Raw genomic sequence first — 17,942 nt, 5'->3', positions numbered from 1 at the left:
CAAGTATGAGGAAGAGTTGGAACTCAAAATTGCTAAAGCAGATCTGGAGGGGATTAAGAAGAATGCTGTTGAGGCAATGGAGACCCAGCTTAAAAGGTTTGTGACTTTTTTACCTGCATCAAGAGCACTTTGGCGGATATTAGTGCTGTTTGTTATTTTGGCATTCACATTTGTTGATTTATATCCCTTTTTGAAATGTAACCTTGAAAACATCAAAGTTCATTATAGAAATGCTTGCTTTTGTGAATTCATCAGATGCCTGAGCGTTATCTGACTTTGATTGCCTTAACTTTTACTGTAATGTTTGTATTCAGAGAGGAATTCAAGGACGAACAGATGGTCGATGTGAAGTCACTGGATATTCGGAATTTCCTCTGAGCAAGTCCTCACCAGTGTTTACCCGCAAGCATGATTTTGATGATGTTGACAAAGCTTTGATTTATGTTTCAATAAATGCATCAGAAAGGTGCCACTTATGACACTGTTCATATTTTTCCGCCCTTGCATGTTTCAGCTCATGTTATTAATAAGTTGTAAGAATTGAAGAGTGACATCTGCTGCAAGTGAAGCATGTATTATCTGCATGGGCTAGGAGAATATCTTCTTTCTTTGGAGGTCAATATGTTTTGTAGCTCATGTATTATCTGCATGGGCTGGAGGTGCGCTGTTATTTCTTCATGCTATACAAAATTTTTATTATGGTCATAAAGGTGACCCTTGCTTTGTTTGAGAATTAATTCATTGGCTGGTAATCAGTATCTGTACCACAAACGTTTTGCACACTGCACACGAAGATTGGTATCATTGTTATTTTCGGATTTTATTTGGATTTGATGCAACCGCTGAAACCCTACCATGGAAGTTTCTGAATAAATCTGCAAGAATCTTATCTTTTGATCTTCAAAGCCAATTTTCAAGATTTTAAATTAGAGAAGAAATGCTCATAAGACCCCTACGTATGTAAGGTTCAAGCCTTTCCTGCCGTCCCGAAGCCATTCAGTAAGATGGCTGTCTGTGAACTACAATACTCTTTCCAGAGAAGTGTATGCTCTCTTGATGAGTCATTAAATTTGGGAAAATGTTAGAAAGACAGCTTCACATTTCCCTCGTCAAATTAAGAAAAAGTTTGAATGCCTGGACTCCACGCTTTCGAGTGTAGTTGCGACTGCATCCTAGTTTTGTGCAATTATCTGTTACATTCATGATTTCTTGCCTGTTACTGAGAAGATTGTAGGTGGGGGTAAGTTCCATGTTAAAAAAGCAAATAGATAAACTTTTTTTTTTGTTGGGGGGGGGTTTTTTTTTGGTTGGTTGGGTGCTTTTTGGGAAAGAAAGAAACATATTGTTTCTTTACCATATATTGATAATTTTAATGAAAATGATATTCCTACAAAATCTCGACCTTGTCAGATGAATAAAGAATATCTAAATTTATGTAAAAATGAAATAAGCTATCCTATAGAGAAAAAATTAATAAACAAATCATATTCTCCTTGGAGTTGTACAGCATTTTATGTTAATAATGCTGCTGAACAAGAAAGAGGAGTACCTCGTCTTGTTATTAATTATAAACCTTTAAATACAGTCTTAAAATGGATAAGATATCCTATTCCTAATAAAAGAGACTTATTAAATCGCATTAATAATGCAAAAATATTTTCTAAATTTGACTTAAAGTCAGGATATTGGCAAATCCAAATTGAAGAAAAAGATAGATATAAAACAGCTTTTGTTGTTCCATTTGGACATTATGAATGGAATGCTATGCCCTTTTGATTAAAAAATGCCCCTTCTGAGTTTCAAAATATCATGAATGAGATATTCATTCCTTATACGGATTTCATTCTGTCATATATAGATGACATATTAATATTTTCTCAAAATTTTGACCAACATGTCAAACATTTAGAAATATTCAGGACTTTAGCTATAAGAAATGGATTAGCAGTATCTGCTCCTAAAATGAAGTTATTTCTTACCCAAGTAAGATTTTTAGGTCATAATATCCATAAAGGAACAATAATTCCTATCGATCGAAGTATAGAGTTTGCCTCTAAATTTCCTGATATTATTAGTGATAATAAGCAACTACAAAGATTTTTAGGCTCCCTTAATTATATTGCTGATTATTATAAAAATCTAGCTCAAGATACAGCTATTTTATATAATAGATTAAAAAAGAACGCTAAACCATGGTCAGATCAGCATACTGAAGCTGTTAAAAGAATAAAAACCAATGTTAAATGTTTACCTTGTACTCATTTAACAAACACTGAATGGTTTAAAATTGTTGAAACAGATGCCTCTAATTTAGGCTATGGAGGTATCCTTAAACAAATTAATCCAACTACTAATAAAGAGCAATTAATTAGATTTACCTCTGGTAAATGGGATAAAGCCCAATTTAATTATTCCACTATAAAGAAAGAAATGCTTTCTATCATTAAATGCTTATCTAAATTTAGAGATGACATTCTTAATCAAGAATTTCTTCTACGTATTGACTGTAGTTCTGCTAAGAGCGTTATTGAAAAAGATGTTAAAAATCTTGTTTCTAAACAAATCTTTGCCAGGTGGCAAGCTGAACTAGCTATGTATGAATTTAAAATCGAATATATCAAAGGTAGTAATAATTACTTACCTGATTTTCTTACTCGTGAATTTTTACAGGGTACAAATGAAGCGGAATAATCCCTCTTCAAGAGGGGGGAGAGGCAGGGGTCACCCCAAAAATCAAAATATTCAGAGGGCTTATAGTCCTTACGAATTTTTTGAAAATTCAAATCTTGAGACAAGTTCATGGAGAACTATAGCCAAAAAGAACTACTCTAGTAGTCAGGCTCAAAGCCCAAGCCCATCTAAAGCCTTTTATAAAGGTCTGGTCAATAATCTGATAAATGAAGTTAATCAAGAAGAAAATCCTGAGCCCTTCTCAGCTATAGTGAAAAATGAAGTACAATGGACTCCTAAAAGGGGATCAGAAACGGTTCTATATCTAGAACCAGAAGATATCTCTTCTATGAAAGATATTGATCATATCAGAACAAGATATTTAAATGACAACTATTATCCCACTTTGTCATTAAAATCTAGGTCATGGATGAGGACCTTAATTACACAAAAGGGAATAGAAATAACCCATTTCTGGGGATCTGAAAATATGACTATCCCTCCCAATTTTAGTAAATGCATAATTAAAGAGGTTATTTTACCTCAAAAATGTGCTTTGAACCCAAATCAAGATCTACCTTTGGTGAAAGTTCAGAATTCTAGCCAAGTTTATTCCTTCAATTATTGGGATTATAAGGAAGCTTTTTATAATATATTCTTATACCAGAATCCCAAAAATAAACATACTTGGCTAATAAAGCTATGTCCAGAAGCTCTTCAAAAGGGTATTCCTTCTTGGTTCTATAATTGGTGGACGATTTATGGTGCTGAATTAAGCATCTTGCCTGAACCATTATCCAAATTATATTCTGCCTGGGTGGAATCTCACCCTGTTATTTCTAAAATGAAAGACAATAATATTGTCGAAGGCCTATGCGCTGTTCACTTCTTTTCTGAAACTGAAATTCCATGGATATGGACATGGACCTTTGAGTCTGATTGGGATAATATTCATCTTCCTGTCCTTAAAAGGAACCACTACTGTAGATGGTGGAATGGGATCAATATCGAAGAGAAAGTACAACATATTGAAGAAATTATAAAAAGAAATCATAGTGTTCTTGAAAACTCAATGTCTCAAGAGATTCAGAAAGTTAACCCTATGATGCAGTTAGCTAAAATAATCAGGCGGAAATACCCGCAAGCTTCAGAAGAAGAAATTAAACAAAAATGTCTTGATCATATGAAAAGACAATTTTTCGAAGCTTTTGACACCATGGATACTCAGTCCAGTAAAAGTGTTAATTCTTGCGGCGATGAAAGCACTTTGCCAGATGCACAAGAAGAAGAAGATGAAGAAGACATTTGGAAAGCTGCCATGGGGATTCTTAATCAGACTCCAACATCTGACCTAAAAGGTAAAGGAAAAGACTTGTAATTATGTAAAGTTAACAGGTCCTAATGAGCTGAGCCCCGGGGAGCCACTCATTTGATTCTATTCCTCCACTACTTCTCAAAGAAGCTTTTTCTAGCCACTCATTTGATTCTATTCCTCCACTACTTCTCAAAGAAGCTTTTTCTAAAGGAACTTTTATAAAGCCCCTTTTAGAAAGTAGATGCTTTCAAAGAAGCTTTTTCTAAAGGAACTTTTATAAAGCCCCTTTTAGAAAGTAGATGCTTTGCCAAGTGCGTTTGACAGTGCAATGTCAGTGCGGTGTCTGTGCAGTTGCCACGTATCATATATCTTTATTCTCTCCTCATCTATATAAGGGGAAGTTTAGCTTGTTGTAAGGGTGTGCTCTTTTTTAGCTTATATTTTCCAGTTTAAGTGTGAGCTTGTAGTGTGAAGAAGTGTCTTTTGTAAGATCATTTCTATAAATAAGATTGAAGATCCAGCTATTATCTTAAGAGTGGGTCGTAGAACCCTGTAAGTTCTTCTTCTTTTTAATTATTGTATAAATTATATGCATGTTTAGAATTATATATAGAATTGGTATCAGAGCCATGCTTGGCTAAATATATTCTTACGATTTATTTGTGTTTTAACTTCTTGTAAGAATGTAAAATTATTATATGTTCTTTCCTTTCTTCTTTTATGTGCTTAGTTTATGTCTATGGAACGTCACCAAAGTCGCGTAGTGTAAAACCCAGTTGTTGCCGAGATGGCGTTAAAGGGTAGTGTAAATCGTTGACAGACGTGTAGACCTTTTGCTAGGTTGATTTCTGAAGAAAAGAAAGAAAAATAATAATTTTATATCCTTATGAAAAGTTTAACATAAATAAATCTGTAAGATCTTTTATGTCAGAACTAATTCCTTCCTCGTCTGCTTTAAGTAAAACCCTTAATAAGGGTAAAAGAGTAAAAAATGCCCAAAGTACAGAATATACTTCTGAAATTGAGGCCTTAAATAAATGGACAATTCCTGCTATCCCTAATAAAGATATTTATAAAATTGGGTTTTTGGATTATAAATCTTTAATAACTATTAAAACCCTTGAACGAACTACGACTGTAGATCGTGATGAACAAACTTTACAATTGCTTAGTCCTGCTGATATTGAACCTTATATGGACAAATATAATTATATTCACATAGGCTTAATACAAGTCGCTTTCAGACCCCTGACTCTCCAAGGATTAAATGCATCAATATTAATTTGTTTAAGAGATGCAAGATGTTTAAATTGGACCCAATTGTTAATGGGCATAATGGAAACCAGTCTTTGTAATGGGCCAGTTTATTTTAATGTCTATCCAAACTTAAGTTTATCTTTAACTGACCCAAATAACTCTTTCAAAGATGATGAAGTTCCCGGCATCTTCAAATACTTGTTGGAGAACAACAAAATCCAGTTGCGGACGATCGTGGATCAAGAGGGGGCCAGCAAGGTGACGGATCCAAAGTACTACGCGTACCACAGAACGGTCCACCACCCTACGAGATCATGCTACCACCTCAAGGACAAGATCCAGGCGTTAATTGACGTAGGGGTATTTTATCTCAGGATCTGAGACTATAGCCATAATTTACAGAATTCATTATAAAACATTAACATCTTTAGCTCCAAAAGCTAAGATTCATTCTAAACCAGGAAAAACAGTACTGGTTGAAACTAATGTTTTATCATCTAATATTGCTGTAAATAGACAAATTAAATGGGATGAAATAAATTTCCCTGACAGTTGGGTCATACCTAACGCTGTTCAACCTCAACCAATTATTAACCAAGAAATTGATCAAATAACCCAGACGGTTGATGGAGAAGTAGAAATTATATTTAATCCTTCTCGAACTATTAGATTATCTGATGTTACTAGTACATCTAGAAAATCAGTCTCTGTTTCTAGATCAGGTTCTTATAGAACGAATGATGTTAAAGGCATTAATATCTCAGAAAATAATATTCCTCATGGATTATACAATAAAGAAAAGGAGAGAAACTCTCCAACCAGCTCTGAAATGAGTTTTAGAATGCCTGGTTAAAATGAATATTAAAGAAAACAAAGATATAAAAAACTTTCTTAATAAAGAATTTTATGAAGAAAAACATAAAAAAAATTAGACAATGGTTTTTTAAAAGCTTTTCAAAAACTGAACAGCTAGAATTTAAAGACAAGTATTATATGGTTTTTTAAAAGCTTTTCAAAAACTGAACAGCTAGAATTTAAAGACAAGTATTATACAGACTTGCAAGAAGAGAAAAAAATAGAATATTTTATACCATGGTTTTTAAAGTATTATATACAAAATCAAACAAATCAAGTTAGAGTAATAGAAGAACATTATAAACAATGGAAATCTGCCACTGGTATGAATATAAGATCTATATATCCTCCAACAGATGCTTTAAAAATATCTGGAATCCATTCTAGTAATCTAGAAACTAATGCTTTTGTTAAACAAAATGAATCAACAGATATAACTCTTAAAGAGTTAAATAAAATAATAAAACAAAATAATTATACAAATCTACATCTTCAAATAGTAGGAAACCAATTAATAAGAATTGAAGATGACTTAGATAAATTAATAAATAAATTTAATGAAGTAATACCTTCATTAAAAAGTCTAGAAACAAATAAGATTATTAACACTGATAATAGAGAGGCAAAGGTTATGATAAAACCTCCTATAGACATTTCAGGTTTTAAAAGAGGAGATGAAGTAACTTCTGATATAATAGAATTATTAACTAAGAAGTTTAATAACTCCAAGCTAAATATGGTAGCTTCCACTTCATCTTTTATTCAAAATGAAGATTCTGAAAATGATAATTCTCAAGAAGAAATATCTGAAGATGAATTAACCCAAAATGAGTTATTAACACTAGAAAATCAATTTTCATCAATAAACAAAATAAAAAATCCTTCAAAAAGAATTGAGAGATATTACTATAAAAGACCTACTCCTACTGATGTTTTATTTGAAGAAAATGACACATATATTCAAAGTGATTATAATGGAAGGAACATCTATGAATGGAATATAGATGGAGCTTCTGACTCTCTTATATATTCTACTATGCATAGAATGATGATGTATTCTACTATATGTAGACAAAATGGTAATACCGACAAAATCATTGCTTCTTATATTACATGTGGCTTTACTGGTGTCCTTAAAGGATGGTGGGATAATTATTTATCCTCTAATGCTAGAGATGAAGTTTTGAATGCAACAAAAATTGTTAATGGTATTCCCCAAGAAGATGCTATTTATACGTTAATGTTAGCAATTACACACCATTTTACTGGATTATATCAAGATAATGGAGAAAGAATAAGGACTCTTTTACAGAATTTTAGATGTCCATCTTTAACCCATTTTAGATGGTATAAAGATACTTTCCTAAGCAGAGTTATGATGCTTGATAATGCTAATAGCGAACATTGGAAATCTAAATTTATTGATGGTTTACCTACTCTTTTTCCTGATAGAGTTAGAAATAAGATAAGAGATGAACAGGGAGGTTATCTTCCTTATGAAAATCTAACTTATGGGTATTTAACAAATGCTTGTATTAAAGAAGGGTTAGCCCTATGTAATGATTTAAAATTAAAAAATCAATTAAAGTCTCAAAGACTCACAAAAAGAAAAGAATTAGGAGAATTTTGCGAACAATTCGCTTTCGATCAACCTTATAGAGTTGATAAAGAACCTATAAAGGATTTTAAAAATAAACATTCTTCTTTTAAAAAGAAAAAGAAAAGATTTGTCAGAGAAGAAAATAGCGAAAAAAGAGATAAACATAAAAGGGATAAACATAAAAAACCTTTTAAATCTAAAAAAGATAAAAAAGAAATCCATTGTTATAAGTGTGGAAAAATAGGGCACTATGCTAGTAAATGTTATACAAAAAAGAAGATAGATGCCATTGAAGATGAAGGTCTTAAAAAGACTTTATATAAAATAATGATTAATAGTGAATCTGAAGAAGATGAATCATCTTACTCTGAGTCAGAATCTGACACACCTTGTGTATGTAATACTCAAAATTGTGAGAAAAATGCTGACTACTGGAAAGCAATAGTTAATATGAATGGTTTATCCATTAATATGATATCCTCAAATCAAGAGCTAATTACTAAAATTATATCTGAAGATATATCTTTTGAAACAAAAAGAGAATTAATAGAATCTCTTTTAAAAACCAAAGAGAAAATTGATAAACCAAATATTGAAAATGTTTACTCTATGTCGGAAGTCCTAAAAAGACAAAAGAATCAGGCTTCCACATCAAAATCACTTTCTTTATCAAATTTAAATAAAGAAATTCAAGATTTGAAAAAAGAAGTTAAAAATCTTAAACAAGAAAATAAATATATATTAAATAAAATAAATAATGAAGAAAATCAGAAAACACTGATAATATCAGAAAATAACAAGAGAATGAAAATACAGAATTTTTACAAATCTTAAAACAAGTTACCTCTCAAAAGTGGTATATAAAAATTACCTTAGCCATAGCAGAACAGGTTGTTATACCAGATCTTATAGCTTTAGTAGATAGCGGTGCAGACTTAAATTGTATTAATGAAGGAATAATACCTTCAAATTTTTTTGAAATTACTACTCAGACTCTGAGTAGTGCTAATGGGAACAATTTAAATGTTAAATATAAGTTACCGAATGCTCACATATGTGTTCAAGGAACTTGTATACCTATTCCTTGTGTCCTTGTTAAAAACCTATCGCAAGACATTATATTAGGAACTCCCTTTTTACATAATATTATGCCTATTGTTCAGGTAGATACTAAATGTATTAAAGCTACTTATAAAAACAATGAAATAATATTTGAATTTATTTCAGATCCTCAAACTCGTTTATTAAACGAAGTTAGAAAAGTTATTCTCAAAGAAAACCAAATTAATTTTCTGAAAGAAGAAGTTTTATTTGTTCAAATAGAAGAACAAATTAAAATAAAAAAAGAGTTAATAACTCAAATAGAAGATAAATTTAAGATTACTATATGTAGTAATCTACCAAACGCATTCTGGGAAAGAAAGAAACATATTGTTTCTCTACCATATATTGAGAATTTTAATGAAAAAGATATTCCTACAAAATCTCGACCTTGTCAGATGAATAAAGAATATCTAGATTTATGTAAAAATAAAATAAGCTCTCTTATAGAGAAAAAATTAATAAGGAAATCATATTCTCCTTGGAGTTGTACAGCATTTTATGTTAATAATGCTGCTGAACAAGAAAGAGGAGTACCTCGTCTTGTTATCAATTATAAACCCTTAAATACAGTCTTAAAATGGATAAGATATCCTATTCCTAATAAAAGAGACTTATTAAATCGCATTAATAATGCAAAAATATTTTCTAAATTTGACTTAAAGTCAGGATATTGGCAAATCCAAATTGAAGAAAAAGATAGATATAAAACAGCTTTTGTTGTTCCATTCGGACATTATGAATGAAATGTTATGCCCTTTGGATTAAAAAATGCCCCTTCTGAGTTTTAAAATATCATGAATGAGATATTCATTCCTTATACGGGTTTCATTCTGTCATATATAGATGACATATTGATATTTTCTCAAAATTTTGACCAACACGTCAAACACTTAGAAATATTCAGGACTTTAGCTATAAGAAATGGATTAGCAGTATCTGCTCCTAAAATGAAATTATTTCTTACCCAAGTAAGATTTTTAGGTCATAATATTCATAAAGGAACAATAATTCCTATCGATAGAAGTATAGAGTTTGCCTCTAAGTTTCCTGATATTATTAGTGATAATAAGCAACTACAAAGATTTTTAGGCTCCCTTAATTATATTGCTGATTATTATAAAAATCTAGCTCAAGATACAGCTATTTTATATAATAGATTAAAAAAGAACACTAAACCATGGTCAGATTAGCATACTGAAGCTGTTAAAAGAATAAAAACCAATGTTAAATGTTTACCTTGTACTCATTTGTTAAATGTTTACCTTGTACTCATTTAACAAACGCTGAATGGTTTAAAATTGTTGAAACTGATGCCTCTAATTTAGGCTATGGAGGTATCCTTAAACAAATTAATCCAACTACTAATAAAGAGCAATTAATTAGATTTACCTCTGGTAAATGGGATAAAACCCAATTTAATTATTCCACTATAAAGAAAGAAATGCTTTCTATCATTAAATGCTTATCTAAATTTAGAGATGACATTCTTAATCAAGAATTTCTTCTAAGAATTGACTGTAGCTCTGCTAAGAGTGTGATTGAAAAAGATGTTAAAAATCTTGTTTCTAAACAAATCTTTGACAGGTGGCAAGCTGAACTAGCTATGTATGAATTTAAAATCGAATATATTAAAGGTAGTAATAATTACTTACCTGATTTTCTTACTCGTGAATTTTTACAGGGTACAAATGAAGCGGAATAATCCCTCTTCAAGAGGGGGGAGAGGCAGGGGTTCACCCCAAAATCAAAATATTCAGAGGGCTTATAGTCCTTACGAATTTTTTGAAAATTCAAATCTTGAGCCAAGTTCATGGAGAACTATAGCCAAAAAGAACTACTCTAGTAGTCAGGCTCAAAGCCCAAGCCCATCTAAAGCCTTTTATAAAGGCCTGGTCAACAATCTGATAAATGAAGTTAATCAGGAAGAAAATCCTGAGCCCTTCTCAGCTATAGTGAAAAATGAAGTACAATGGACTCCTAAAAGGGGATCAGAGACGGTTCTATATTACTCCTCCTTCCGCCGTCCTGACCTCTCATCCCTCGTCTTCTCTGCCTCCCCCTCCCCAGACCCCTTCCTGTGGAACTCCATCATCCAATCCCATTACTCCAACTCCCTCTTCTCCTCCTCCCTCTCCCTCTGCACCCGAATGCTCTCCTCCGGTCCCCACCCCGACCATTTCACTGTCCCCATCGTCGCATCCTCCTGCGCCGAGCTACAACATGTCGTGTTCGGAACGTCCATTCATGGGCTTTCTGTTAAGCTTGGGCTTTCTGGTGTTGGGTCAGCCTTGGTGTACATGTACTCAAAGTGTGGCCTTGTCTGGGATGCGGTTAAGTTGTTCGATGAAATGCGTGAGAGAGATGTAGTTGCTTGGACGGCCATTGTGATTGGTTGTGTGAGTAATGGGAAGAGTGAAATGGGTTTGGTTCGTCTTCGTGAGATGTGTCAGGGTGGTGTCCTTCCGAGCTATAGAACCCTGGAGGGAGGGATTCAGGCGTGCGGGGGATTGGGGGCGATAATGGAAGGAAAATGTTTGCATGGGTTTTCTTTTAAGATTGGGACTGAGGGATTTCGTGATATTAAATCGACAATTCTTGCGATGTACTCTAAATGTGAGAGTTTGGAGGAAGCGTGTAGGGCGTTTAGGGAGTTACCCGAGAGGGATATCGTGTCGTGGACCTCAATTGTGGGTGTTCATGCTAGAAAGGGGCTTGTTAAGGAATGCTTGGAGCTATTCCGAGAGATGATGGACTCTGGGATGGAACCCGATGGAGTTTTTCTAAGTTGCTTCCTTGCGGGCTTTGCTAATGGTAATAATGTCTATGGAGCAAAGGCCTTCCATGGGATTATATTAAGAAGATACCTTGAATTGTATAAATTGGTTGTCAACTCTTTGATTTGCATGTATTGTAAGCTTGAGCTGCTGGATGATGCAGAAATTTTTTTACATATGACGAGTAGTCAAGATCTGGAGTCATGGAACTTGATGGTTTCTGAATATTCAAAACGAGGTCTGGATGCCAAGTGTTTGGACCTCTTTAGGGAAATACATTTTAGTTGTCCAGGCATGGGTTCTGGTATCAGTAGCGTGATCTTTGCAATCTCATCATGTTCCCAGTTGGGTGCATTGCTTTTAGGCCAATCTATTCATTGTTACACAATAAAGAGTGAAATTTGTGGAGACCCATCAGTTTGCAATTCTCTCATTACCTTATATGGTAGATGTGGGAGACTAGACCTTGCAAGAAGGATTTTTGATAATTTGCCTAGAGATGTTATTACTTGGAATTCAATGCTTTCAGCTTATGCACAAGTTGGACATTCTAACGATGCTTTATCGCTGTTTGACCAAATGCTCTTTGAGAATGTGAAGCCTAATTCCACTACTCTGTTGATTGCTCTCTCAGCTTGTTCTCATGTGGCAGCCCTACATAAAGGAAAATGGATTCACGAGCATATAAAGGAATTAAGACAAGAGTTTGATGCATCTCTTTACACTGCCCTCATTGATATGTATGCCAAATGTGGGAAACTTGATACAGCAAGAGAACTTTTTGATTCTATGCTTTATAGAGATGTTGTTACTTATAACGTAATGATTTCAAGTTATGGGATACATGGGAATGCTAGAGAAGCACTAGAGATATTCGAGAAAATGGAAAGAAGAGGTGTGAAACCTAATGGAGTCACATTCCTTGCTCTTCTTTCCGCTTGTAGTCATGGAGGATTGGTTGATGACGGTAAGAATTTGTTTGATATAATGCAAAAAACCTACTCTATTGAACCAACATTAAAGCATTATTCTTGTATGGTTGATCTTCTTGGTCGATCTGGGAATCTTTACGAGGCTGAAGCGCTGATCAAGTCAATGCCAATTGAACCTGACGGAGGAATTTGGGGAGCCTTGCTTGGTGCCTGCCGAATGTATAATAATGTTGAGATGGGTGAGAAAATAGCAAATTTAGCTTTTGAATTTGATCCCAAGAATGAGGGGTATTACGTTCTGATGTCAAATATGTATGGTTGCTATGGGAGGTGGAAAGAAGTGGAGAGCTTGAGAGGAGTAATGAAGTGTAGGGGAGTGAAGAAGAGGGCTGGTTGGAGCTCGGTTGAGATGGAAGGAAGAATTCATGTATTTGTAGTGGGAGAGAAGTCTCATATACAGTCTGAGGAAGTAGATTTGGTGCTTGAGGCTCTGGGAAGGATGTTGGAGGAATAGAGTTATTTCACAGAGAAGAAAAATGGAGAACTTATATGGCTTGTATAAAATTATGAATCTGAAAAATGATGGCAGCTGATGATATTCTTTCCTACAACAGAGGAGTTTGTTCATGTGTATCAACACGGAAACCATCACATATGTGATCTGGTAAATCATTATTTCAATTATTTTTATAGTCTCACATGCATTTGCAACTTGGCATAGTTCTCATTTACATTAGCTCAAGGGCAAACACACTCAATGTATTATCAATATATATTAAATGCAACCTCTTTTCCGTTTCTTATTATATATTTAACCAACTACTCAAATTTCTCCGAGAAGATGTTATAAAATATAAGCAGAAGCTGATGGGATATAGTACAGGAAATTGTAGGAAGGGATGTTGTTATCTAAATAGCCACATTTGATGCTTTAGCATCAACTCAGCATCTGATTCAAGGAAGCATTATTTTTTGCAATTGAATAAGTTTATAAGCCCAAATCTATGTCATATCGGGGCCTATGTTGGTTAAGCTCAGTCTATCACTGTCCTGTTAGGTGTGCTCTTACCTGACACAAGCAAGCACATTTAGTAGAAAGCAGAGTTAGTATTAAAATGTAAAATTATTGCCCTCAACTGTCACCACTTCTTTGGAGCTTTGGTGCAGTGGCAGGTATTTACGATGATTTACGATGGTATTAGAGCAACCCAGATTCGAACCTTACTAGCCACAAGTTTGTAAAGCTGATTAAGAAAATATTGTTTCTGAATCGAGGTTTTAGCCCATGAAAGGACCCTTAACATGTGGGGGACCCTCAACTTCGTAGGTTTGGCGTGGTGACAGGGTTTTTAAGATCTTAAAGTCCCTGTCACTAAACCAAAACTCTGAGGTTTTGGTTTGAGAATTATAATTTTATATTCTAATAGTTAATGCTCAGTAATTTAATATGTTTTTAATGTTAAAGATGAGAACACAATCTTCTTTTGCATCAATGTCTTACAGATTCCATCATCATTGTTAATTTTCAGAATTAATTATCTGATATAATTGAAAAGCAAGATATATACATTTCTTTTTAATGCCTCTCATTTGATAACTCCAGAAATTGTTAATGCGGTTTTTCTTTTTAACTTTATTGTCTGCTTGTCTGTGGATAATTGCAATTTCCAAATCTTACATGTAACATAAGCAATTTTTTTAATACAATAAACTTTTTTCTTGTAAACCATGCTGGAACCTTAATTAATAGAAGCTTAATATCAAGAATTTGGATACCTCAGTTGCTTAGTAAATATTTTGCTGTCTGGTTCATTTCTCTAAACTGAAGCGCTAGATAAAATTGCCTTGAAAATTCAAGAAGTTTAACATCCTTCAAGTAAACTGATGCTTGACGGTAACATATTCCCTGACAAACATGTTTCAATGTTTTACAGGTACAAAGAAGATCCTGCATCTACTGTCTAACAACAAAGCAGTGCTAATCGAATGGTATGAGAAGAATCATCAAAGTTGAGCTAGACCAATAAGGAACAATCAGATTAACCTTACCTTTTTTAATGTGCTGAGCAGGGAGCTAAAGGTACTTCTGACTCTTGTTAGTTATTTTGTCTGAACCATGGTCCAGCTATAATTTATTTATGACATTATAGATTTCATTAGCTCTAATTTTCATCCAATATCCATTTAAAATAGATACAATACTGGTAAAACTATCTGAGATACCCGAATATACCAATATGCCCATGTACACATATTCTTAGTATGCCTCATAACATGTGATATAGAAGGTAGCTCATACCATCTAATATGCTTTGAGAGATATGAAGATTATTCCGTTAATTTCATTTACTTCAGCATTTAATTGTAAAACTTTAATCTCCCCATAATCCGTTAATTTTATCATCTACTTGGATACTCAGCTTCCCTCCTTAGTCTAATAGGCAACTTAACACACGATGATCATATGACATTTCACTAATTGACCAATTTGATATAGATTTTCACGTCCGACATATTCCAAGTGCTCTCTATTAAGTTAAACATATGGGCATTACAATGTCCTTTCATAGAATTTGTGGGCACAGCCATGTTGAGGCGGGGTGGTGCAAGTGCCTACCTGGATTTTAATTTTCATTATCACTAAAGCATATAGTAAATGAAGTTAACTATGAGGAGCTTGCTAATATGGCATTAGACATGCATTAATATTTAATTATTCAATATAAAAAGTCATTTACATCATTATGATTGATTGTCCCTAGCTGCTTGGAGATCCTGGGTTCACCCCTGACGGATTTGAAGATTATAAATCATTTAGCTGGTCTTAAAATTTTGGGCTGCTTCTTGTTTCCGTTATTGAGTCTATCACTATGACAACAAATTACCATACTGAATCAAAACTCTTTTTCTTTTTTTCCATTTTACACCTTGAGGTTTTGACTTAGTGTGAGCTAGTGTGTGCCACCTGGATTTTTGCTAATAAACAACAAGATTATCACTATTGGTTTCTTTTTTATTTAGATTAAATTTTAGTAGTATTTTATTTTAAATGCTTTGTTTTAGTTTTGATATTTTTTCCATTAAAGAATATTGGGGAAATATGTCACAATGACAACTAAGGAGACATAATTCTGATAGCAAATTAGTAATTGGATCATTAATCTATTCTTAGATTTCTGCGCTTAAAATCAAGATGGATGCTCTTATATGCTTTTCTTTCATTACTTCGTCCAGTATTATCATCTTTCTAGAGAACTACTGTGATGACATATTGTGAACAAGGAAGCTGTTGCAGAAGCCAAATGATATTAACATCAGCAAAATATGGTAAGATATTGCTTGTTATTGTGTCAATGTTATTTTTATCCCATAGAATCTATACAGGGGTACTCACATTGTCTTGCAGACTGTTGATTATTTTTTAACTTGACAAAGAGATGGAGCCTAATTTAAGTCTCATTGTTTATGGAACTCGTGGCTTTTATGAACTCCCACTGTTACCTATGTCCTAAAGAAAACAGAATGCACCCGGTAATCTCTGAGTTTCTATGGACAACTTTATACTTGTTGCCTATTGTTTTGATGATTTTGAGCACTTGTCTATTAAAACCTTTTCTGGTGAACTTCTGCTGTTGAATCAAATAACCCCATGATAGTTGTGGTGGTTTGATTCTACTGATAAAATCTACAGTTTTGTTTATCTACCATTTCCTTCAAGTGCACCGGTTGAAATGATGGTTTCTCTTTCGTTGATCTTGAAATACAGTTGGAAGGAAGAGAACTTTCAAGTGGATCAGATCCACTGCTTATATGGTTGTCGAAAGTAAAGGATGAGATCAGTACAATAATTGCCTGTTTTTGGGTTGATCAAAGAGTTACCATCAGTACAATGGCTCTTGCAGATTGTTCTATTGGCGAACATGGACGTTCAATATCTCTATAAATACAAACGATAGTTATAATGCAGAGCATCAGAATGTATCTTCAATCTGCTGAATGTATCTCTCAATGCAAAGTTTTGGAGTTCAATATGTGTGATATTCATTGCTTAACCGCATAAGAATTAGAATCCAAATTCAACCAAAATATTGATAATTAATTTTATTTGGACAATATGCAGTTCTGTTCACTAAAAATATCCATTTCTTTCCAAGCTACTCTGGCATGTAATACGCAGAGGGGACTGTAGTCTGAACAAGTTAGAATGATTTGTGTTTGTGTTTATAGGACTCAAAAAACTACAATGCATCCACTGCCATCCTGGTAAACATTCGCCATGTAGATTTGCATCCAATTGAAGCATGGTGCTGCTAACCCAAACCGAACACAAGCACGATAACCATGAGTGCTGATAATTTTAACTGTGAATATGCACTCGAACAAAAACTGCGAATATGCACTCAAACATGTTTGTAGACCCATAAACGTACATGCCAAAGCACCATACAAAGGGAAGGCAAGTTGACCTTCCATCAGTACATGTAAAGAGTAAGCAATAGTTAAAATATTAAAATGATCTTTATTATCCTGAGGCTGCACCAAAGAATTACGGCAAGCAACCCAAGGGGTTTAACAAACTTTTGATCTTTATACAAAAAACTGTTACATAACACTAAAACACGCTGTTACAAAAAAAAAAAAAAAAAAAAAAAAAAAAAAAAAAAAAAAAAAAAAAAAAAGATTTCATGCTTCCTTAACCTGCTGGTTGTGTTCTTGAAGTGCTTGGTTCCCTAAAGGATACCGTTGCCAATGACTTGGATGCCCATGCCTTTGCATTCATTGCCCCTTCCTGAAGATTGCTTCTCTTGCGCGGATTCAACCTGTTTAAACCCTGCTTGGCTTCCTGAAGGTAAGCCTGGAAATGATCCCACAAGCTCAGAAGGCTGGCATATCGAATATGCCTCCTCCAAGTTCTCTCCGCACATGCATTGAGCGTTGGAATAAGGAGGTAGAGTAACTTCAGTAGCACGAAGGAGCTCGCAAGAGCCAGATAGGTATCTTGTTGAAGCAACTTCTCAGGTGACCTCGCCCACAAAAATGGGCAGTTCTCTTGCTCTGTGACATCCTCAGGTTCAGGAAGGTCTGGTGAATCTGCTGCTCTGTGCACAAATGCTGGATCCAGTGTAGCAGGCTTAAGGCCTGTTTGTGTAACATACATTAGAAATGAGAAGCTACAGTAACACTGCTATTACTAGAACAATAAATATTAGAAATGCTGGCTACATATTGGTTCTTCAATGCTCTATGACTAACTTAAGCTTTACATGCTTTCTTGGATGTCATCAACTAGAGAGGGCAGCCGCAGTCCACAAGACAAACTTAGCATGACATGGGCAAAGTTTAATAAAATCCTTAAAAGGCAATATGTAAAGGCAGTAAAGATTATCATCAGAACGCATCATTATTCAATCAAAGAAGAAACACCTCAGTAATAA

At 33.9% G+C, this 17,942-nt stretch overlaps 2 protein-coding genes and 1 pseudogene across 2 annotated transcripts; 2 read left to right on the top strand and 1 right to left on the bottom strand.

Moving 5' to 3' along the window:
- LOC109820582 overlaps positions 1-724 on the top strand; it is an 8,754-nt pseudogene extending 8,030 nt beyond the window's left edge.
- LOC109821419 (pentatricopeptide repeat-containing protein At4g39952, mitochondrial) lies at positions 10,490-16,810 on the top strand. The gene is made up of 4 exons (XM_020387605.1): positions 10,490-13,171; positions 14,442-14,587; positions 15,742-16,038; positions 16,274-16,810. The coding sequence occupies exon 1, from the start codon at positions 10,490-10,492 to the stop codon at positions 13,019-13,021; it is 2,532 nt and encodes an 843-aa protein (XP_020243194.1). The 3' UTR covers positions 13,022-13,171; positions 14,442-14,587; positions 15,742-16,038; positions 16,274-16,810.
- Positions 17,004-17,680, bottom strand: LOC109820547 (5'-adenylylsulfate reductase-like 3). The gene has a single exon (XM_020386705.1). The coding sequence runs from the start codon at positions 17,663-17,665 to the stop codon at positions 17,201-17,203; it is 465 nt and encodes a 154-aa protein (XP_020242294.1). The 5' UTR covers positions 17,666-17,680; the 3' UTR covers positions 17,004-17,200.

This window comes from Asparagus officinalis, chromosome 8 (genome assembly GCF_001876935.1).
Source record: "Asparagus officinalis chromosome 8, Aspof.V1, whole genome shotgun sequence".
In the NCBI taxonomy this organism is placed as follows: Eukaryota; Viridiplantae; Streptophyta; class Magnoliopsida; order Asparagales; family Asparagaceae; genus Asparagus; species Asparagus officinalis.
This window is presented reverse-complemented; position numbering and strand designations above follow the sequence as displayed.

What these genes read in the sequence shown, in the direction of transcription:
- LOC109821419 (XM_020387605.1), top strand. Translation starts at nt 10,490, where the DNA reads ATGAAGCGGAATAATCCCTCTTCAAGAGGGGGGAGAGGCAGGGGTTCA.
- LOC109820547 (XM_020386705.1), bottom strand. Translation starts at nt 17,665, where the DNA reads ATGTATGTTACACAAACAGGCCTTAAGCCTGCTACACTGGATCCAGCA.